We start from the raw sequence: 24,844 nt of genomic DNA on the forward strand, positions 1-24,844 counted from the left end.
AGCTGGTGCACAGAATATACAGTAATATGAGCATACTATTGATATAATATTATATATAACATTTGCATACGTTGGAAAGAATATCTTTGCTGTACACAGGATGATATACAGATGATCTGAATCTGAACCCTGTCTGTCTGTGTGTGTAGTCACCAGAAAAGCCCTGAGCCAGATGGGAGCCTTGCTGTCAGTGAAGAAGGTGAAGCATTGAAGACGTTGATGTACATACTGTAGTGTAGCGGCTGGGTGGCGTAGCGGAGATTGCGCTCGTCACCAATGCAAGAGACTCCGGTCTCGACTCCCAGAGTCAGCATTGCCTGCGGCTTGGGCCAGTCGTCATACTATCTCAATTGGCAGAGGTAGCGGGTGGAAAGTCGATGGGTGGGGATTGGACGTTGTGGACAGCGACTCCTACAGGTCGGTTGGGTGACGCCTGCACAGCAGAGACAGGAAGTATCGGGGGCAGCGTGAGCCTCCCACACGTTACACCTCGTCACTGAGAGACCGCGCTGGCAGGTGAAAAGATGCGACAGGCTGCCTCCTCGTGTACCGGAGGGGACACGTGATGCAAGGCTTCTATCCTCACTACAGCCGACCAGTGGGAGGCATGGTCTAGCAACGTTCAAGACGGGAGGGGAGAATTGGAAATATGAAATTGGGATGGGAGAAAAATAGAAAAATAAGGAGAAAAGTGGATAAAAATATATATATATATATATACTGTACTGTACACTAGAATATACTGTACTGTACACTAGAATATACTGTACTGTACACTAGAATATACTGTAGTGAACACTAGAATATACTGTAGTGAACACTAGAACATACTGTAGTGAACACTAGAATATACTGTAGTGAACACTAGAATATACTGTAGTGAACACTAGAACATACTGTAGTGAACACTAGAACATACTGTAGTGAACACTAGAATATACTGTAGTGAACACTAGAACATACTGTAGTGAACACTAGAATATACTGTAGTGAACACTAGAATATACTGTAGTGAACACTAGAATATACTGTAGTGAACACTAGAATATACTGTAGTGAACACTAGAACATACTGTAGTGAACACTAGAACATACTGTAGTGAACACTAGAATATACTGTAGTGAACACTAGAATATACTGTAGTGAACACTAGAATATACTGTAGTGAACACTAGAACATACTGTAGTGAACACTAGAACATACTGTAGTGAACACTAGAACATACTGTAGTGAACACTAGAATATACTGTAGTGAACACTAGAATATACTGTAGTGAACACTAGAACATACTGTAGTGAACACTAGAATATACTGTAGTGAACACTAGAATATACTGTAGTGAACACTAGAATATACTGTAGTGAACACTAGAATATACTGTAGTGAACACTAGAATATACTGTAGTGAACACTAGAATATACTGTAGTGAACACTAGAATATACTGTAGTGAACACTAGAACATACTGTAGTGAACACTAGAATATACTGTAGTGAACACTAGAATATACTGTAGTGAACACTAGAATATACTGTAGTGAACACTAGAATATACTGTAGTGAACACTAGAACATACTGTAGTGAACACTAGAATATACTGTAGTGAACACTAGAATATACTGTAGTGAACACTAGAATATACTGTAGTGAACACTAGAACATACTGTAGTGAACACTAGAACATACTGTAGTGAACACTAGAATATACTGTAGTGAACACTAGAATATACTGTAGTGAACACTAGAATATACTGTAGTGAACACTAGAATATACTGTAGTGAACACTAGAATATACTGTAGTGAACACTAGAACATACTGTAGTGAACACTAGAATATACTGTAGTGAACACTAGAATATACTGTACTGTACACTAGAATATACTGTAGTGAACACTAGAACATACTGTAGTGAACACTAGAATATACTGTAGTGAACACTAGAACATACTGTAGTGAACACTAGAACATACTGTAGTGAACACTAGAATATACTGTAGTGAACACTAGAATATACTGTAGTGAACACGAATATACTGTAGTGAACACTAGAATATACTGTAGTGAACACTAGAATATACTGTAGTGAACACTAGAATATACTGTAGTGAACACTAGAATATACTGTAGTGAACACTAGAATATACTGTAGTGAACACTAGAACATACTGTAGTGAACACTAGAACATACTGTAGTGAACACTAGAATATACTGTAGTGAACACTAGAATATACTGTAGTGAACACTAGAACATACTGTAGTGAACACTAGAATATACTGTAGTGAACACTAGAATATACTGTAGTGAACACTAGAACATACTGTAGTGAACACTAGAATATACTGTACTGTACACTAGAATATACTGTACTGTACACTAGAATATACTGTACTGTACACTAGAATATACTGTAGTGAACACTAGAATATACTGTAGTGAACACTAGAACATACTGTAGTGAACACTAGAACATACTGTAGTGAACACTAGAACACTGTAGTGAACACTAGAACATACTGTAGTGAACACTAGAATATACTGTAGTGAACACTAGAATATACTGTAGTGAACACTAGAACATACTGTAGTGAACACTAGAATATACTGTAGTGAACACTAGAATATACTGTAGTGAACACTAGAACATACTGTAGTGAACACTAGAACATACTGTAGTGAACACTAGAACATACTGTAGTGAACACTAGAATATACTGTAGTGAACACTAGAACATACTGTAGTGAACACTAGAATATACTGTACTGTACACTAGAACATACTGTAGTGAACACTAGAACATACTGTAGTGAACACTAGAACATACTGTAGTGAACACTAGAATATACTGTAGTGAACACTAGAACATACTGTAGTGAACACTAGAATATACTGTAGTGAACACTAGAATATACTGTAGTGAACACTAGAACATACTGTACACTAGAATATACTGTAGTGAACACTAGAACATACTGTAGTGAACACTAGAACATACTGTAGTGAACACTAGAATATACTGTAGTGAACACTAGAATATACTGTAGTGAACACTAGAACATACTGTAGTGAACACTAGAATATACTGTAGTGAACACTAGAATATACTGTAGTGAACACTAGAACATACTGTAGTGAACACTAGAATATACTGTAGTGAACACTAGAACATACTGTAGTGAACACTAGAATATACTGTACTGTACACTAGAACATACTGTAGTGAACACTAGAACATACTGTAGTGAACACTAGAACATACTGTAGTGAACACTAGAATATACTGTAGTGAACACTAGAACATACTGTAGTGAACACTAGAATATACTGTAGTGAACACTAGAATATACTGTAGTGAACACTAGAACATACTGTACACTAGAATATACTGTAGTGAACACTAGAACATACTGTAGTGAACACTAGAACATACTGTAGTGAACACTAGAATATACTGTAGTGAACACTAGAATATACTGTAGTGAACACTAGAACATACTGTAGTGAACACTAGAATATACTGTAGTGAACACTAGAATATACTGTAGTGAACACTAGAACATACTGTAGTGAACACTAGAATATACTGTAGTGAACACTAGAACATACTGTAGTGAACACTAGAATATACTGTAGTGAACACTAGAACATACTGTAGTGAACACTAGAATATACTGTAGTGAACACTAGAACATACTGTAGTGAACACTAGAATATACTGTAGTGAACACTAGAACATACTGTAGTGAACACTAGAATATACTGTAGTGAACACTAGAATATACTGTAGTGAACACTAGAACATACTGTAGTGAACACTAGAACATACTGTAGTGAACACTAGAACATACTGTAGTGAACACTAGAATATACTGTAGTGAACACTAGAATATACTGTAGTGAACACTAGAATATACTGTAGTGAACACTAGAACATACTGTAGTGAACACTAGAACATACTGTAGTGTACACTAGAACATACTGTAGTGAACACTAGAATATACTGTAGTGAACACTAGAACATACTGTAGTGAACACTAGAACATACTGTAGTGAACACTAGAATATACTGTAGTGAACACTAGAACATACTGTAGTGAACACTAGAACATACTGTAGTGTACACTAGAACATACTGTAGTGAACACTAGAATATACTGTAGTGAACACTAGAACATACTGTAGTGAACACTAGAATATACTGTAGTGAACACTAGAATATACTGTAGTGAACACTAGAACATACTGTAGCGAACACTAGAACATACTGTAGTGAACACTAGAATATACTGTAGTGAACACTAGAATATACTGTAGTGAACACTAGAACATACTGTAGTGAACACTAGAACATACTGTAGTGAACACTAGAACATACTGTAGTGAACACTAGAATATACTGTAGTGAACACTAGAATATACTGTAGTGAACACTAGAATATACTGTAGTGATAGAATATACTGTAGTGAACACTAGAACATACTGTAGTGAACACTAGAACATACTGTAGTGAACACTAGAACATACTGTAGTGAACACTAGAACATACTGTAGTGAACACTAGAATATACTGTAGTGAACACTAGAATATACTGTAGTGAACACTAGAATATACTGTAGTGAACACTAGAATATACTGTAGTGAACACTAGAACATACTGTAGTGAACACTAGAATATACTGTACACTAGAATATACTGTAGTGAACACTAGAATATACTGTAGTGAACACTAGAATATACTGTAGTGAACACTAGAACATACTGTAGTGAACACTAGAATATACTGTAGTGAACACTAGAATATACTGTAGTGAACACTAGAACATACTGTACACTAGAACATACTGTAGTGAACACTAGAACATACTGTAGTGAACACTAGAACATACTGTAGTGAACACTAGAACATACTGTAGTGAACACTAGAATATACTGTAGTGAACACTAGAACATACTGTAGTGAACACTAGAATATACTGTAGTGAACACTAGAACATACTGTAGTGAACACTAGAATATACTGTAGTGAACACTAGAACATACTGTAGTGAACACTAGAACATACTGTAGTGAACACTAGAACATACTGTAGTGAACACTAGAATATACTGTAGTGAACACTAGAATATACTGTAGTGAACACTAGAACATACTGTAGTGAACACTAGAATATACTGTAGTGAACACTAGAACATACTGTACACTAGAACATACTGTAGTGAACACTAGAACATACTGTAGTGAACACTAGAACATACTGTAGTGAACACTAGAACATACTGTAGTGAACACTAGAATATACTGTAGTGAACACTAGAACATACTGTAGTGAACACTAGAACATACTGTAGTGAACACTAACACTAGAATATACTGTAGTGAACACTAGAATATACTGTAGTGAACACTAGAATATACTGTAGTGAACACTAGAATATACTGTAGTGAACACTAGAATATACTGTAGTGAACACTAGAATATACTGTAGTGAACACTAGAACATACTGTAGTGAACACTAGAATATACTGTACTGTACACTAGAATATACTGTAGTGAACACTAGAATATACTGTAGTGAACACTAGAATATACTGTAGTGAACACTAGAACATACTGTAGTGAACACTAGAACATACTGTAGTGAACACTAGAATATACTGTAGTGAACACTAGAATATACTGTAGTGAACACTAGAATATACTGTAGTGAACACTAGAACATACTGTAGTGAACACTAGAATATACTGTAGTGAACACTAGAATATACTGTAGTGAACACTAGAACATACTGTAGTGAACACTAGAACATACTGTAGTGAACACTAGAACATACTGTACACTAGAACATACTGTAGTGAACACTAGAACATACTGTAGTGAACACTAGAACATACTGTAGTGAACACTAGAACATACTGTAGTGAACACTAGAATATACTGTAGTGAACACTAGAACATACTGTAGTGAACACTAGAATATACTGTAGTGAACACTAGAACATACTGTAGTGAACACTAGAATATACTGTAGTGAACACTAGAACATACTGTAGTGAACACTAGAACATACTGTAGTGAACACTAGAACATACTGTAGTGAACACTAGAATATACTGTAGTGAACACTAGAATATACTGTAGTGAACACTAGAACATACTGTAGTGAACACTAGAATATACTGTAGTGAACACTAGAACATACTGTACACTAGAACATACTGTAGTGAACACTAGAACATACTGTAGTGAACACTAGAACATACTGTAGTGAACACTAGAACATACTGTAGTGAACACTAGAATATACTGTAGTGAACACTAGAACATACTGTAGTGAACACTAGAACATACTGTAGTGAACACTAACACTAGAATATACTGTAGTGAACACTAGAATATACTGTAGTGAACACTAGAATATACTGTAGTGAACACTAGAATATACTGTAGTGAACACTAGAATATACTGTAGTGAACACTAGAATATACTGTAGTGAACACTAGAACATACTGTAGTGAACACTAGAATATACTGTACTGTACACTAGAATATACTGTAGTGAACACTAGAATATACTGTAGTGAACACTAGAATATACTGTAGTGAACACTAGAACATACTGTAGTGAACACTAGAACATACTGTAGTGAACACTAGAATATACTGTAGTGAACACTAGAATATACTGTAGTGAACACTAGAATATACTGTAGTGAACACTAGAACATACTGTAGTGAACACTAGAACATACTGTAGTGAACACTAGAATATACTGTAGTGAACACTAGAACATACTGTAGTGAACACTAGAATATACTGTAGTGAACACTAGAATATACTGTAGTGAACACTAGAATATACTGTAGTGAACACTAGAACATACTGTAGTGAACACTAGAACATCAACATACTGTAGTGAACACTAGAACATACTGTAGTGAACACTAGAATATACTGTAGTGAACACTAGAACATACTGTAGTGAACACTAGAACATACTGTAGTGAACACTAGAATATACTGTAGTGAACACTAGAACATACTGTAGTGAACACTAGAATATACTGTAGTGAACACTAGAATATACTGTAGTGAACACTAGAACATACTGTAGTGAACACTAGAACATACTGTAGTGAACACTAGAACATACTGTAGTGAACACTAGAACATACTGTAGTGAACACTAGAATATACTGTAGTGAACACTAGAATATACTGTAGTGAACACTAGAACATACTGTAGTGAACACTAGAACATACTGTAGTGAACACTAGAACATACTGTAGTGAACACTAGAACATACTGTAGTGAACACTAGAACATACTGTAGTGAACACTAGAATATACTGTAGTGAACACTAGAATATACTGTAGTGAACACTAGAACATACTGTAGTGAACACTAGAACATACTGTAGTGAACACTAGAACATACTGTACACTAGAATATACTGTAGTGAACACTAGAACATCAACATACTGTAGTGAACACTAGAACATACTGTAGTGAACACTAGAATATACTGTAGTGAACACTAGAATATACTGTAGTGAACACTAGAATATACTGTAGTGAACACTAGAATATACTGTAGTGAACACTAGAACATACTGTAGTGAACACTAGAACATACTGTAGTGAACACTAGAATATACTGTAGTGAACACTAGAATATACTGTAGTGAACACTAGAATATACTGTAGTGAACACTAGAATATACTGTAGTGAACACTAGAACATACTGTAGTGAACACTAGAATATACTGTAGTGAACACTAGAATATACTGTAGTGAACACTAGAACATACTGTAGTGAACACTAGAATATACTGTAGTGAACACTAGAATATACTGTAGTGAACACTAGAATATACTGTAGTGAACACTAGAATATACTGTAGTGAACACTAGAACATACTGTAGTGAACACTAGAATATACTGTAGTGAACACTAGAATATACTGTAGTGAACACTAGAATATACTGTAGTGAACACTAGAACATACTGTAGTGAACACTAGAATATACTGTAGTGAACACTAGAATATACTGTAGTGAACACTAGAATATACTGTAGTGAACACTAGAACATACTGTAGTGAACACTAGAATATACTGTAGTGAACACTAGAATATACTGTAGTGAACACTAGAACATACTGTAGTCAACACTAGAATATACTGTAGTGAACACTAGAACATACTGTAGTGAACACTAGAACATACTGTAGTGAACACTAGAACATACTGTAGTGAACACTAGAATATACTGTAGTGAACACTAGAATATACTGTAGTGAACACTAGAATATACTGTAGTGAACACTAGAACATACTGTAGTGAACACTAGAATATACTGTAGTGAACACTAGAACATACTGTAGTGAACACTAGAACATACTGTAGTGAACACTAGAATATACTGTAGTGAACACTAGAACATACTGTAGTGAACACTAGAATATACTGTAGTGAACACTAGAATATACTGTAGTGAACACTAGAATATACTGTAGTGAACACTAGAATATACTGTAGTGAACACTAGAACATACTGTAGTGAACACTAGAATATACTGTAGTGAACACTAGAATATACTGTAGTGAACACTAGAACATACTGTAGTGAACACTAGAATATACTGTAGTGAACACTAGAATATACTGTAGTGAACACTAGAACATCAACATACTGTAGTGAACACTAGAACATCAACATACTGTAGTGAACACTAGAACATACTGTAGTGAACACTAGAACATACTGTAGTGAACACTAGAACATACTGTAGTGAACACTAGAACATACTGTAGTGAACACTAGAATATACTGTAGTGAACACTAGAATATACTGTAGTGAACACTAGAACATACTGTAGTGAACACTAGAATATACTGTAGTGAACACTAGAATATACTGTAGTGAACACTAGAACATACTGTAGTGAACACTAGAACATACTGTAGTGAACACTAGAACATACTGTAGTGAACACTAGAACATACTGTAGTGAACACTAGAACATACTGTAGTGAACACTAGAACATACTGTAGACTAGAATATACTGTAGTGAACACTAGAATATACTGTAGTGAACACTAGAACATACTGTAGTGAACACTAGAATATACTGTAGTGAACACTAGAACATACTGTAGTGAACACTAGAATATACTGTAGTGAACACTAGAACATACTGTAGTGAACACTAGAACATACTGTAGTGAACACTAGAATATACTGTAGTGAACACTAGAATATACTGTAGTGAACACTAGAATATACTGTAGTGAACACTAGAACATACTGTAGTGAACACTAGAACATACTGTAGTGAACACTAGAACATACTGTAGTGAACACTAGAACATACTGTAGTGAACACTAGAACATACTGTAGTGAACACTAGAATATACTGTAGTGAACACTAGAACATACTGTAGTGAACACTAGAATATACTGTAGTGAACACTAGAACATACTGTAGTGAACACTAGAACATACTGTAGTGAACACTAGAACATACTGTACACTAGAATATACTGTAGTGAACACTAGAACATCAACATACTGTAGTGAACACTAGAACATACTGTAGTGAACACTAGAACATACTGTAGTGAACACTAGAATATACTGTAGTGAACACTAGAACATACTGTAGTGAACACTAGAACATACTGTAGTGAACACTAGAATATACTGTAGTGAACACTAGAACATACTGTAGTGAACACTAGAATATACTGTAGTGAACACTAGAATATACTGTAGTGAACACTAGAATATACTGTAGTGAACACTAGAACATACTGTAGTGAACACTAGAATATACTGTAGTGAACACTAGAATATACTGTAGTGAACACTAGAATATACTGTAGTGAACACTAGAACATACTGTAGTGAACACTAGAACATACTGTAGTGAACACTAGAACATACTGTAGTGAACACTAGAACATACTGTAGTGAACACTAGAATATACTGTAGTGAACACTATAATATACTGTAGTGAACACTAGAATATACTGTAGTGAACACTAGAATATACTGTAGTGAACACTAGAACATACTGTAGTGAACACTAGAATATACTGTAGTGAACACTAGAACATACTGTAGTGAACACTAGAACATACTGTAGTGAACACATACTGTAGTGAACACTAGAACATACTGTAGTGAACACTAGAATATACTGTAGTGAACACTAGAATATACTGTAGTGAACACTAGAATATACTGTAGTGAACACTAGAACATCAACATACTGTAGTGAACACTAGAATATACTGTAGTGAACACTAGAACATCAACATACTGTAGTGAACACTAGAATATACTGTAGTGAACACTAGAACATACTGTAGTGAACACTAGAACATACTGTAGTGAACACTAGAATATACTGTAGTGAACACTAGAACATACTGTAGTGAACACTAGAACATACTGTAGTGAACACTAGAACATACTGTAGTGAACACTAGAATATACTGTAGTGAACACTAGAACATACTGTAGTGAACACTAGAATATACTGTAGTGAACACTAGAACATACTGTAGTGAACACTAGAACATACTGTAGTGAACACTAGAACATACTGTAGTGAACACTAGAACATACTGTACACTAGAACATACTGTAGTGAACACTAGAATATACTGTAGTGAACACTAGAACATACTGTAGTGAACACTAGAACATACTGTAGTGAACACTAGAATATACTGTAGTGAACACTAGAACATACTGTAGTGAACACTAGAATATACTGTAGTGAACACTAGAACATACTGTAGTGAACACTAGAATATACTGTAGTGAACACTAGAACATACTGTAGTGAACACTAGAACATACTGTAGTGAACACTAGAATATACTGTAGTGAACACTAGAACATACTGTAGTGAACACTAGAACATACTGTAGTGAACACTAGAACATACTGTAGTGAACACTAGAACATACTGTAGTGAACACTAGAACATACTGTAGTGAACACTAGAATATACTGTAGTGAACACTAGAACATACTGTAGTGAACACTAGAACATACTGTAGTGAACACTAGAACATACTGTAGTGAACACTAGAACATACTGTAGTGAACACTAGAACATACTGTAGTGAACACTAGAACATACAGTAGTGAACACTAGAATATACTGTAGTGAACACTAGAATATACTGTAGTGAACACTAGAATATACTGTAGTGAACACTAGAATATACTGTAGTGAACACTAGAATATACTGTAGTGAACACTAGAACATACTGTAGTGAACACTAGAATATACTGTAGTGAACACTAGAATATACTGTAGTGAACACTAGAATATACTGTAGTGAACACTAGAATATACTGTAGTGAACACTAGAATATACTGTAGTGAACACTAGAACATACTGTAGTGAACACTAGAACATACTGTAGTGAACACTAGAATATACTGTAGTGAACACTAGAATATACTGTAGTGAACACTAGAACATACTGTAGTGAACACTAGAACATACTGTAGTGAACACTAGAATATACTGTAGTGAACACTAGAATATACTGTAGTGAACACTAGAATATACTGTAGTGAACACTAGAACATACTGTAGTGAACACTAGAATATACTGTAGTGAACACTAGAATATACTGTACACTAGAACGTGGCCTAAACATGGTGTTTTCTAATGTGTTGATGGTTGCCATGGTTCTAATGTGTTGATGGTTGCCATGGTTCTAATGTGTTGATGGTTGCCATGGTTCTAATGTGTTGATGGTTGCCATGGTTCTAATGTGTTGATGGTTGCCATGGTTCTAATGTGTTGATGGTTGCCATGGTTCTAATGTGTTGATGGTTGCCATGGTTCTAATGTGTTGATGGTTGCCATGGTTCTAATGTGTTGATGGTTGCCATGGTTCTAATGTGTTGATGGTTGCCATGGTTCTAATGTGTTGATGGTTGCCATGGTTCCCCAGGGGCTGCAGCCACGGCAGAGGACACCATCCAGTCTGCCACCACTTTCTCTGATCAACCAATCAAATATCTCTTCAAGACGGAAGGGGCGGGTGGGCAGGTAGGAAACGGTTGAGCGTTCTTCCTCTGCTCCAATTGTCTGTTGCACCGATATAATAATACTAATAATAACACTAATAACGTAGTTCTATATGGCGCCTTTCATGAAACCCAAGGTCGCTTTACATAGGGCAATAACAAGAGACCAACATGGTAGACACTAGACAGACGCATAACATTAAATATAGGAAGCTAGGGGTCAAAGGCCATGTTAAAGAGGTGTGTTTTGAGGAGTTTCTTGAAGCAGTCCAGAGTTGGGGCGTTGTGGAGTTCTGCGGGGAGTGAGTTCCAGAGGGTGGGAGCTGCCACGCTGAAAGCTCTGTCCCCGAAGGTCCGCAGTCTGGTTCGGGGGATGGAGAGTGGACCGGTGTCCGAGGATCGCAGGGACCGTGACTGAGTGTAGGGGTGGAGGAGGTCAGTGAGGTACTGAGGGTGGAGGAGGAGGTCAGTGAGGTACTGAGGGTGGAGGAGGAGGTCAGTGAGGTACTGAGGGTGGAGGAGGAGGTCAGTGAGGTACTGAGGGTGGAGGAGGTCAGTGAGGTACTGAGTGTAGGGGTGGAGGAGGTCAGTGAGGTACTGAGTGTAGGGGTGGAGGAGGTCAGTGAGGTACTGAGGGTGGAGGAGGAGGTCAGTGAGGTACTGAGGGTGGAGGAGGAGGTCAGTGAGGTACTGAGGGTGGAGGAGGAGGTCAGTGAGGTACTGAGGGTGGAGGAGGTCAGTGAGGTACTGAGGGTGGGGGTGGAGGAGGTCAGTGAGGTACTGAGGGTGGAGGAGGAGGTCAGTGAGGTACTGAGGGTGGAGGAGGAGGTCAGTGAGGTACTGAGGGTGGAGGAGGAGGTCAGTGAGGTACTGAGGGTGGAGGAGGAGGTCAGTGAGGTACTGAGGGTGGAGGAGGTCAGTGAGGTACTGAGGGTGGGGGTGGAGGAGGTCAGTGAGGTACTGAGTGTAGGGGTGGAGGAGGTCAGTGAGGTACTGAGGGTGGAGGAGGTCAGTGAGGTACTGAGGGTGGAGGAGGTCAGTGAGGTACTGAGGGTGGAGGAGGAGGTCAGTGAGGTACTGAGGGTGGAGGAGGTCAGTGAGGTACTGAGGGTGGAGGAGGTCAGTGAGGTACTGAGGGTGGAGGAGGAGGTCAGTGAGGTACTGAGGTGCCAGAGCGTGGAGGGACTTGTAAGTGATGAGGAGGGTTTTGTAGGTGATGCAGGATTTGATGGGGAGCCAGTGAAGGTGGATGAGGGTGGGGGTGATATAGTTTCGCCTTGTCAATATCCCAGTTTTCAAGTACAAACCATGTTAAGATTTTTAGACACAATTATCAGATGGATTGCATTTGCACACCCAGTATTTCTCGCAGGTGTATTGGAGAATGTTTAATCCATTAGACTAATGATTAGTGTTTCACGAGTTCAACCCACACAAATGACGACAGACACAAAGGATTCCAGTTTAACGGATTCCATAGAAATCAATAGTTTATCGGAGCAACGTTGCAACAGCCTGATGCAGACGGCTTGGGGAGGAGGCACATGGAGCCGCGCGCTCCCGGGCAGGTGCGCTCAGCCGGGATCGGATGAGGGAACGGAAAGGAAAGAGTACCTTTCACCAGAGCACTGTCTCTAACCGTTAGAGTAGCCTCTGAAAGAGGACCTTTCACCAGAACACTGTCTCTAACCGTTAGAGTAGCCTCTGAAAGAGGACCTTTCACCAGAACACTGTCTCTAACCGTTAGAGTAGCCTCTGAAAGAGGACCTTTCACCAGAACACTGTCTCTAACCGTTAGAGTAGCCTCTGAAAGAGGACCTTTCACCAGAACACTGTCTCTAACCGTTAGAGTAGCCTCTGAAAGAGGACCTTTCACCAGAGCACTGTCTCTAACCGTTAGAGTAGCCTCTGAAAGAGGACCTTTCACCAGAACACTGTCTCTAACCGTTAGAGTAGCCTCTGAAAGAGGACCTTTCACCAGAACACTGTCTCTAACCGTTAGAGTAGCCTCTGAAAGAGGACCTTTCACCAGAACACTGTCTCTAACCGTTAGAGTAGCCTCTGAAAGAGGACCTTTTACCAGAGCACTGTCTCTAACCGTTAGAGTAGCCTCTGAAAGAGGACCTTTCACCAGAACACTGTCTCTAACCGTTAGAGTAGCCTCTGAAAGAGGACCTTTCACCAGAGCACTGTCTCTAACCGTTAGAGTAGCCTCTGAAAGAGGACCTTTCACCAGAACACTGTCTCTAACCGTTAGAGTAGCCTCTGAGAGAGGACCTTTCACCAGAGCACTGTCTCTAACCGTTAGAGTAGCCTCTGAAAGAGGACCTTTCACCAGAGCACTGTCTCTAACTGTTAGAGTAGCCTCTGAGAGAGGACCTTTCACCAGAACACTGTCTCTAACCGTTAGAGTAGCCTCTGAGAGAGGACCTTTCACCAGAACACTGTCTCTAACCGTTAGAGTAGCCTCTGAAAGAGGACCTTTCACCAGAACACTGTCTCTAACCGTTAGAGTAGCCTCTGAAAGAGGACCTTTCACCAGAACACTGTCTCTAACCGTTAGAGTAGCCTCTGAAAGAGGACCTTTCACCAGAACACTGTCTCTAACCGTTAGAGTAGCCTCTGAAAGAGGACCTTTCACCAGAGCACTGTCTCTAACCGTTAGAGTAGCCTCTGAAAGAGGACCTTTCACCAGAACACTGTCTCTAACCGTTAGAGTAGCCTCTGAAAGAGGACCTTTCACCAGAGCACTGTCTCTAACCTTTAGAGTAGCCTCTGAAAGAGGACCTTTCACCAGAACACTGTCTCTAACCGTTAGAGTAGCCTCTGAAAGAGGACCTTTCACCAGAGCACTGTCTCTAACCGTTAGAGTAGCCTCTGAAAGAGGACCTTTCACCAGAGCACTGTCTCTAACCGTTAGAGTAGCCTCTGAAAGAGGACCTTTCACCAGAGCACTGTCTCTAACCGTTAGAGTAGCCTCTGAAAGAGGACCTTTCACCAGAACACTGTCTCTAACCGTTAGAGTAGCCTCTGAAAGAGGACCTTTCACCAGAACACTGTCTCTAACCGTTAGAGTAGCCTCTGAAAGAGGACCTTTCACCAGAACACTGTCTCTAACCGTTAGAGTAGCCTCTGAAAGAGGACCTTTCACCAGAACACTGTCTCTAACCGTTAGAGTAGCCTCTGAAAGAGGACCTTTCACCAGAACACTGTCTCTAACCGTTAGAGTAGCCTCTGAAAGAGGACCTTTTACCAGAGCACTGTCTCTAACCGTTAGAGTAGCCTCTGAAAGAGGACCTTTCACCAGAACACTGTCTCTAACCGTTAGAGTAGCCTCTGAAAGAGGACCTTTCACCAGAGCACTGTCTCTAACCGTTAGAGTAGCCTCTGAAAGAGGACCTTTCACCAGAACACTGTCTCTAACCGTTAGAGTAGCCTCTGAGAGAGGACCTTTCACCAGAGCACTGTCTCTAACCGTTAGAGTAGCCTCTGAAAGAGGACCTTTCACCAGAGCACTGTCTCTAACCGTTAGAGTAGCCTCTGAGAGAGGACCTTTCACCAGAACACTGTCTCTAACCGTTAGAGTAGCCTCTGAAAGAGGACCTTTCACCAGAACACTGTCTCTAACCGTTAGAGTAGCCTCTGAAAGAGGACCTTTCACCAGAACACTGTCTCTAACCGTTAGAGTAGCCTCTGAAAGAGGACCTTTCACCAGAACACTGTCTCTAACCGTTAGAGTAGCCTCTGAAAGAGGACCTTTCACCAGAGCACTGTCTCTAACCGTTAGAGTAGCCTCTGAAAGAGGACCTTTCACCAGAACACTGTCTCTAACCGTTAGAGTAGCCTCTGAAAGAGGACCTTTCACCAGAACACTGTCTCTAACCGTTAGAGTAGCCTCTGAAAGAGGACCTTTCACCAGAGCACTGTCTCTAACCTTTAGAGTAGCCTCTGAAAGAGGACCTTTCACCAGAACACTGTCTCTAACCGTTAGAGTAGCCTCTGAAAGAGGACCTTTCACCAGAGCACTGTCTCTAACCGTTAGAGTAGCCTCTGAAAGAGGACCTTTCACCAGAGCACTGTCTCTAACCGTTAGAGTAGCCTCTGAAAGAGGACCTTTCACCAGAGCACTGTCTCTAACCGTTAGAGTAGCCTCTGAAAGAGGACCTTTCACCAGAGCACTGTCTCTAACCGTTAGAGTAGCCTCTGAAAGAGGACCTTTCACCAGAACACTGTCTCTAACCGTTAGAGTAGCCTCTGAAAGAGGACCTTTCACCAGAGCACTGTCTCTAACCGTTAGAGTAGCCTCTGAAAGAGGACCTTTCACCAGAGCACTGTCTCTAACTGTTAGAGTAGCCTCTGAAAGAGGACCTTTCACCAGAGCACTGTCTCTAACCGTTAGAGTAGCCTCTGAAAGAGGACCTTTCACCAGAGCACTGTCTCTAACCGTTAGAGTAGCCTCTGAAAGAGGACCTTTCACCAGAACACTGTCTCTAACCGTTAGAGTAGCCTCTGAAAGAGGACCTTTCACCAGAGCACTGTCTCTAACCGTTAGAGTAGCCTCTGAAAGAGGACCTTTCACCAGAACACTGTCTCTAACCGTTAGAGTAGCCTCTGAAAGAGGACCTTTCACCAGAGCACTGTCTCTAACCGTTAGAGTAGCCTCTGAAAGAGGACCTTTCACCAGAGCACTGTCTCTAACCGTTAGAGTAGCCTCTGAGAGAGGACCTTTCACCAGAACACTGTCTCTAACCGTTAGAGTAGCCTCTGAAAGAGGACCTTTCACCAGAGCACTGTCTCTAACCGTTAGAGTAGCCTCTGAAAGAGGACCTTTCACCAGAACACTGTCTCTAACCGTTAGAGTAGCCTCTGAAAGAGGACCTTTCACCAGAGCACTGTCTCTAACTGTTAGAGTAGCCTCTGAAAGAGGACCTTTCACCAGAGCACTGTCTCTAACTGTTAGAGTAGCCTCTGAAAGAGGACCTTTCACCAGAACACTGTCTCTAACCGTTAGAGTAGCCTCTGAAAGAGGACCTTTCACCAGAACACTGTCTCTAACCGTTAGAGTAGCCTCTGAAAGAGGACCTTTCACCAGAACACTGTCTCTAACCGTTAGAGTAGCCTCTGAAAGAGGACCTTTCACCAGAACACTGTCTCTAACCGTTAGAGTAGCCTCTGAAAGAGGACCTTTCACCAGAACACTGTCTCTAACCGTTAGAGTAGCCTCTGAAAGAGGACCTTTCACCAGAACACTGTCTCTAACCGTTAGAGTAGCCTCTGAAAGAGGACCTTTCACCAGAGCACTGTCTCTAACCGTTAGAGTAGCCTCTGAAAGAGGACCTTTCACCAGAACACTGTCTCTAACCGTTAGAGTAGCCTCTGAAAGAGGACCTTTCACCAGAACACTGTCTCTAACCGTTAGAGTAGCCTCTGAAAGAGGACCTTTCACCAGAACACTGTCTCTAACCGTTAGAGTAGCCTCTGAAAGAGGACCTTTTACCAGAGCACTGTCTCTAACCGTTAGAGTAGCCTCTGAAAGAGGACCTTTCACCAGAACACTGTCTCTAACCGTTAGAGTAGCCTCTGAAAGAGGACCTTTCACCAGAGCACTGTCTCTAACCGTTAGAGTAGCCTCTGAAAGAGGACCTTTCACCAGAACACTGTCTCTAACCGTTAGAGTAGCCTCTGAGAGAGGACCTTTCACCAGAGCACTGTCTCTAACCGTTAGAGTAGCCTCTGAAAGAGGACCTTTCACCAGAGCACTGTCTCTAACTGTTAGAGTAGCCTCTGAGAGAGGACCTTTCACCAGAACACTGTCTCTAACCGTTAGAGTAGCCTCTGAGAGAGGACCTTTCACCAGAACACTGTCTCTAACCGTTAGAGTAGCCTCTGAAAGAGGACCTTTCACCAGAACACTGTCTCTAACCGTTAGAGTAGCCTCTGAAAGAGGACCTTTCACCAGAACACTGTCTCTAACCGTTAGAGTAGCCTCTGAAAGAGGACCTTTCACCAGAACACTGTCTCTAACCGTTAGAGTAGCCTCTGAAAGAGGACCTTTCACCAGAGCACTGTCTCTAACCGTTAGAGTAGCCTCTGAAAGAGGACCTTTCACCAGAACACTGTCTCTAACCGTTAGAGTAGCCTCTGAAAGAGGACCTTTCACCAGAGCACTGTCTCTAACCTTTAGAGTAGCCTCTGAAAGAGGACCTTTCACCAGAACACTGTCTCTAACCGTTAGAGTAGCCTCTGAAAGAGGACCTTTCACCAGAGCACTGTCTCTAACCGTTAGAGTAGCCTCTGAAAGAGGACCTTTCACCAGAGCACTGTCTCTAACCGTTAGAGTAGCCTCTGAAAGAGGACCTTTCACCAGAGCACTGTCTCTAACCGTTAGAGTAGCCTCTGAAAGAGGACCTTTCACCAGAACACTGTCTCTAACCGTTAGAGTAGCCTCTGAAAGAGGACCTTTCACCAGAACACTGTCTCTAACCGTTAGAGTAGCCTCTGAAAGAGGACCTTTCACCAGAACACTGTCTCTAACCGTTAGAGTAGCCTCTGAAAGAGGACCTTTCACCAGAACACTGTCTCTAACCGTTAGAGTAGCCTCTGAAAGAGGACCTTTCACCAGAACACTGTCTCTAACCGTTAGAGTAGCCTCTGAAAGAGGACCTTTTACCAGAGCACTGTCTCTAACCGTTAGAGTAGCCTCTGAAAGAGGACCTTTCACCAGAACACTGTCTCTAACCGTTAGAGTAGCCTCTGAAAGAGGACCTTTCACCAGAGCACTGTCTCTAACCGTTAGAGTAGCCTCTGAAAGAGGACCTTTCACCAGAACACTGTCTCTAACCGTTAGAGTAGCCTCTGAGAGAGGACCTTTCACCAGAGCACTGTCTCTAACCGTTAGAGTAGCCTCTGAAAGAGGACCTTTCACCAGAGCACTGTCTCTAACCGTTAGAGTAGCCTCTGAGAGAGGACCTTTCACCAGAACACTGTCTCTAACCGTTAGAGTAGCCTCTGAAAGAGGACCTTTCACCAGAACACTGTCTCTAACCGTTAGAGTAGCCTCTGAAAGAGGACCTTTCACCAGAACACTGTCTCTAACCGTTAGAGTAGCCTCTGAAAGAGGACCTTTCACCAGAACACTGTCTCTAACCGTTAGAGTAGCCTCTGAAAGAGGACCTTTCACCAGAGCACTGTCTCTAACCGTTAGAGTAGCCTCTGAAAGAGGACCTTTCACCAGAACACTGTCTCTAACCGTTAGAGTAGCCTCTGAAAGAGGACCTTTCACCAGAACACTGTCTCTAACCGTTAGAGTAGCCTCTGAAAGAGGACCTTTCACCAGAGCACTGTCTCTAACCTTTAGAGTAGCCTCTGAAAGAGGACCTTTCACCAGAACACTGTCTCTAACCGTTAGAGTAGCCTCTGAAAGAGGACCTTTCACCAGAGCACTGTCTCTAACCGTTAGAGTAGCCTCTGAAAGAGGACCTTTCACCAGAGCACTGTCTCTAACCGTTAGAGTAGCCTCTGAAAGAGGACCTTTCACCAGAGCACTGTCTCTAACCGTTAGAGTAGCCTCTGAAAGAGGACCTTTCACCAGAGCACTGTCTCTAACCGTTAGAGTAGCCTCTGAAAGAGGACCTTTCACCAGAACACTGTCTCTAACCGTTAGAGTAGCCTCTGAAAGAGGACCTTTCACCAGAGCACTGTCTCTAACCGTTAGAGTAGCCTCTGAAAGAGGACCTTTCACCAGAGCACTGTCTCTAACTGTTAGAGTAGCCTCTGAAAGAGGACCTTTCACCAGAGCACTGTCTCTAACCGTTAGAGTAGCCTCTGAAAGAGGACCTTTCACCAGAGCACTGTCTCTAACCGTTAGAGTAGCCTCTGAAAGAGGACCTTTCACCAGAACACTGTCTCTAACCGTTAGAGTAGCCTCTGAAAGAGGACCTTTCACCAGAGCACTGTCTCTAACCGTTAGAGTAGCCTCTGAAAGAGGACCTTTCACCAGAACACTGTCTCTAACCGTTAGAGTAGCCTCTGAAAGAGGACCTTTCACCAGAGCACTGTCTCTAACCGTTAGAGTAGCCTCTGAAAGAGGACCTTTCACCAGAGCACTGTCTCTAACCGTTAGAGTAGCCTCTGAGAGAGGACCTTTCACCAGAACACTGTCTCTAACCGTTAGAGTAGCCTCTGAAAGAGGACCTTTCACCAGAGCACTGTCTCTAACCGTTAGAGTAGCCTCTGAAAGAGGACCTTTCACCAGAACACTGTCTCTAACCGTTAGAGTAGCCTCTGAAAGAGGACCTTTCACCAGAGCACTGTCTCTAACTGTTAGAGTAGCCTCTGAAAGAGGACCTTTCACCAGAGCACTGTCTCTAACTGTTAGAGTAGCCTCTGAAAGAGGACCTTTCACCAGAACACTGTCTCTAACCGTTAGAGTAGCCTCTGAAAGAGGACCTTTCACCAGAGCACTGTCTCTAACTGTTAGAGTAGCCTCTGAAAGAGGACCTTTCACCAGAACACTGTCTCTAACCGTTAGAGTAGCCTCTGAAAGAGGACCTTTCACCAGAACACTGTCTCTAACTGTTAGAGTAGCCTCTGAAAGAGGACCTTTCACCAGAACACTGTCTCTAACCGTTAGAGTAGCCTCTGAAAGAGGACCTTTCACCAGAACACTGTCTCTAACCGTTAGAGTAGCCTCTAAAAGAGGACCTTTCACCAGAACACTGTCTCTAACCGTTAGAGTAGCCTCTGAAAGAGGACCGTTTACCAGAGCACTGTCTCTAACCGTTAGAGTAGCCTCTGAAAGAGGACCTTTCACCAGAACACTGTCTCTAACCGTTAGAGTAGCCTCTGAAAGAGGACCTTTCACCAGAGCACTGTCTCTAACTGTTAGAGTAGCCTCTGAAAGAGGACCTTTCACCAGAACACTGTCTCTAACCGTTAGAATAGCCTCTGAAAGAGGACCTTTCACCAGAACACTGTCTCTAACCGTTAGAGTAGCCTCTGAAAGAGGACCTTTCACCAGAACACTGTCTCTAACTGTTAGAGTAGCCTCTGAAAGAGGACCTTTCACCAGAACACTGTCTCTAACCGTTAGAGTAGCCTCTGAAAGAGGACCTTTCACCAGAACACTGTCTCTAACTGTTAGAGTAGCCTCTGAAAGAGGACCTTTCACCAGAACACTGTCTCTAACTGTTAGAGTAGCCTCTGAAAGAGGACCTTTCACCAGAACACTGTCTCTAACCGTTAGAGTAGCCTCTGAAAGAGGACCTTTCACCAGAACACTGTCTCTAACCGTTAGAGTAGCCTCTGAAAGAGGACCTTTCACCAGAGCACTGTCTCTAACCGTTAGAGTAGCCTCTGAAAGAGGACCTTTCACCAGAGCACTGTCTCTAACCGTTAGAGTAGCCTCTGAAAGAGGACCTTTCACCAGAGCACTGTCTCTAACCGTTAGAGTAGCCTCTGAAAGAGGACCTTTCACCAGAACACTGTCTCTAACCGTTAGAGTAGCCTCTGAAAGAGGACCTTTCACCAGAACACTGTCTCTAACCGTTAGAGTAGCCTCTGAAAGAGGACCTTTCACCAGAACACTGTCTCTAACCGTTAGAGTAGCCTCTGAAAGAGGACCTTTCACCAGAGCACTGTCTCTAACCGTTAGAGTAGCCTCTGAAAGAGGACCTTTCACCAGAGCACTGTCTCTAACCGTTAGAGTCGCCTCTGAAAGAGGACCTTTCACCAGAACACTGTCTCTAACCGTTAGAGTAGCCTCTGAAAGAGGATCTTTCACCAGAACACTGTCTCTAACCGTTAGAGTAGCCTCTGAAAGAGGACCTTTCACCAGAGCACTGTCTCTAACCGTTAGAGTAGCCTCTGAAAGAGGACCTTTCACCAGAACACTGTCTCTAACTGTTAGAGTAGCCTCTGAAAGAGGACCTTTCACCAGAACACTGTCTCTAACTGTTAGAGTAGCCTCTGAAAGAGGACCTTTCACCAGAGCACTGTCTCTAACCGTTAGAGTAGCCTCTGAAAGAGGACCTTTCACCAGAACACTGTCTCTAACCGTTAGAGTAGCCTCTGAAAGAGGACCTTTCACCAGAACACTGTCTCTAACCGTTAGAGTAGCCTCTGAAAGAGGACCTTTCACCAGAACACTGTCTCTAACCGTTAGAGTAGCCTCTGAAAGAGGACCTTTCACCAGAGCACTGTCTCTAACCGTTTACGTGTACCTTGTATTTCCTCATACAGAACAGACGGGAAGGGAAAGAGAAGGGATTTTAACGAGCCGCCCCAGAACCACGTCAGTGGGGCAGAGTGCTGTATTGAATGGGTTGGTTCGGTGGGGCTGGATAGGAACCGTAGGAATAGGGTTGTAGGAGCCGTAACGTAAGTCTCAGTATTTTCTATTTGTGTTGTATTTTTAGTTGTACTGTCCCTTTAGGTGGGGGGCGTGCTCACGGGGGCGTGGCGCTAACGGGAGTGTTCTTATGGAATTTCATTCACCTTTTCACGAGTTGACAGTTTACGGAAAGAGGGGGTGAGAGTTGGAGCGCATATTTTCCTTTGACCGCAAGCCGCGCAAGAGCGCAAGGATATTTACATTTACATTTACATTTAGTCATTTAGCTGACGCTTTTATCCAAAGCGACTTACAAGTTCTGTACGACAAGCCATCAGGAAGGGCACAACTCTATCAGCTGAGCAACAATGTTCATCAAAGTGTTGAGTGCTACAGTGTAGGTTAGTTTATTAGGACAAGTGCATGACAGTACGGTTAGTTAGGGTTAGATTTTTTTTTTTTTTTTTTTTTTTTTTTTTTAATTCAGATAATGGTTGAAGAAGTGCGTCTTTAGTCGACGGCGAAAGATTGGACGTGATTCGGCTGTCCTAACTGGGGTGGGTAGTTCATTCCACCATTGTGGGGCAAGGACTGAGAATAGGCGACTTCTCTTTGATGACCCTCCCGGAGCTTGGATAGGAGTAGGTCTGAGGCGGCCAGAAGATGCAGAGCGTAGGGGTCTTGAGGGTGTGTAGTTAGAGACCATTGACCGGAGGTAGGCGGGAGCGGTTCCCTTTGCCGCACGGTATGCTAGGTCGAGGGCCTTGAAGCGGATTCGTGCAGCAATGGGGAGCCAGTGCAGGTCCCTAAGAAGTGGGGTGACATGGGCCGACTTCGGTAGGTTTGAGATCAGGCGGGCCGCTGCGTTCTGAATGAGTTGAAGAGGCTTAGTGGCAGTGGCCGGGAGGCCAGCGAGCAGTGCATTGCAGTAGTCGAGGCGGGAGATGACTGTTGATTGGACGAGGAGTTGGGTGGCTTCTTTTGTCAGGAAGGGGCGTATCCTTCTGACGTTGCTCAGGAGGAATCGGCAGGTTCTGGTCGTCGCTGCGATGTGAGCAGAGAAGTTCAACTGGATATAGTATCATTAGAACGCATCAGTATCAGTATATTACTTTATGTAATTAAGTGTATTTTGTAGTTTCATGAAGCGAAGGAATAAAAGCTTGAAAAGTACTTTCTGGGCGGCTAGGTGGTGTAGTGGGCAAGGCGCTCGCCACCAATGCAGGAGACGCTGGGTTCGAGCCCAGCTCTCTGCATTGCTATCAGCTTGGCTGGTCGTTCATACTAACACAATTGGCAGTATTAGGGGGTGGGAAGCTGATGGGTGGGGATCGGACGTTGTGGACAGCGACTCCTACAGGTTGGTTGGTGCGCCTGCGCAGTAGAATCAAGAAGCGACGAGGGCGGCGTGTCCCTCCCACGCAGACCCCCGACGCTGAGAGATGGCGCTGTGCAGGTGAAAAGATGCGACGGCTGCCTCCTCGAGTACCGGAGCGGACACGTGATGCAAGGCTTCGTCCACATTGCAGCCGGCCTTATTTCACTAGGCGCGTCAATTGTTTGTACTCCTCTACTCAGCCCCTCGGCACGACCTGTCTATGACGGTGTACTGCCGCAACAAGGGGGCGGGCCCAACAAGGGGGCGGGCCCAACAAGGGGGCGGGGCCCGGTATCAGGAAGTTAATAGTGTGGCTTCCTCCGGACATTACTATAATACTTCAAATGATCAAAAGTTCACTCCCACTCACTGCTTCCTGCTTCAGATCCTCTTATTTAATTAATAAGTTATTATTGAGTTCCACCAACGTTTGGGTCTTACAGAACCCACCTCACCCCTGCCCACTTTGACAACCTAGGATGGCTTAGAGTAGACGACAGAGTACAGCAACTTGCAATGGGCCTGGTCTACAAGATACACTATACGACCGGGGTGCCCATGTACATGTCAAAATACTTCCCAGTATGGCTTTAGGCAAAACAGATCAACAGCGACTGCCTTAATGAATATTATTGAAGAAATAACAACAGCAACAGATAAAAGGAAATTAACAATAGGGGTGTTTATTGATTTAAAAAAGGCATTTGATACCTTAGATCATAATATTCTAATTTCTAAATTACGTTCATATGGTGTGAGAGGAATGGTTCTTGAATGGTTGAGTAGTTATCTCCACAATAGGCAACAATATGTGCAGTTGGCAGATGTCAAATCTGAGCTCATGAAGATTGAATGTGGGGTACCGCAAGGTTCGGTTTTGGGGCCCAAACTCTTTCTTTTATATATTAATGATATTTGTGATGTTTCAAAACTATTACAGTTTGTCTTGTTTGCTGATGATACAACTTTTTTTTGTTCTGGAAATAATTTAAAGGAACTAGCTGAATATATTGTGTATGAAATGACAAAGCTAAAGAAATGGTTTGATGT

The 24,844-nt window shown here is 42.0% G+C and overlaps 1 protein-coding gene across 1 annotated transcript in view; it reads left to right on the forward strand.

The window, feature by feature from the left end:
- LOC311226661 (upstream stimulatory factor 1-like) overlaps positions 1 to 24,844 on the forward strand; it is a gene marked incomplete at its 5' end in the record, with an annotated part of 61,134 nt that overhangs the window by 8,331 nt on the left and 27,959 nt on the right. The window contains 2 exons of the mRNA XM_084312077.1: positions 150 to 199; positions 12,011 to 12,108. Coding sequence (XP_084168203.1) covers positions 150 to 199; positions 12,011 to 12,108 — 148 coding nt within the window. The remainder of the gene's footprint in view (positions 1 to 149; positions 200 to 12,010; positions 12,109 to 24,844) is intronic.

Source organism: Notolepis coatsorum (genome assembly GCF_963971535.1).
Source record: "Notolepis coatsorum genome assembly, chromosome: 1".
In the NCBI taxonomy this organism is placed as follows: Eukaryota; Metazoa; Chordata; class Actinopteri; order Aulopiformes; family Paralepididae; genus Notolepis; species Notolepis coatsorum.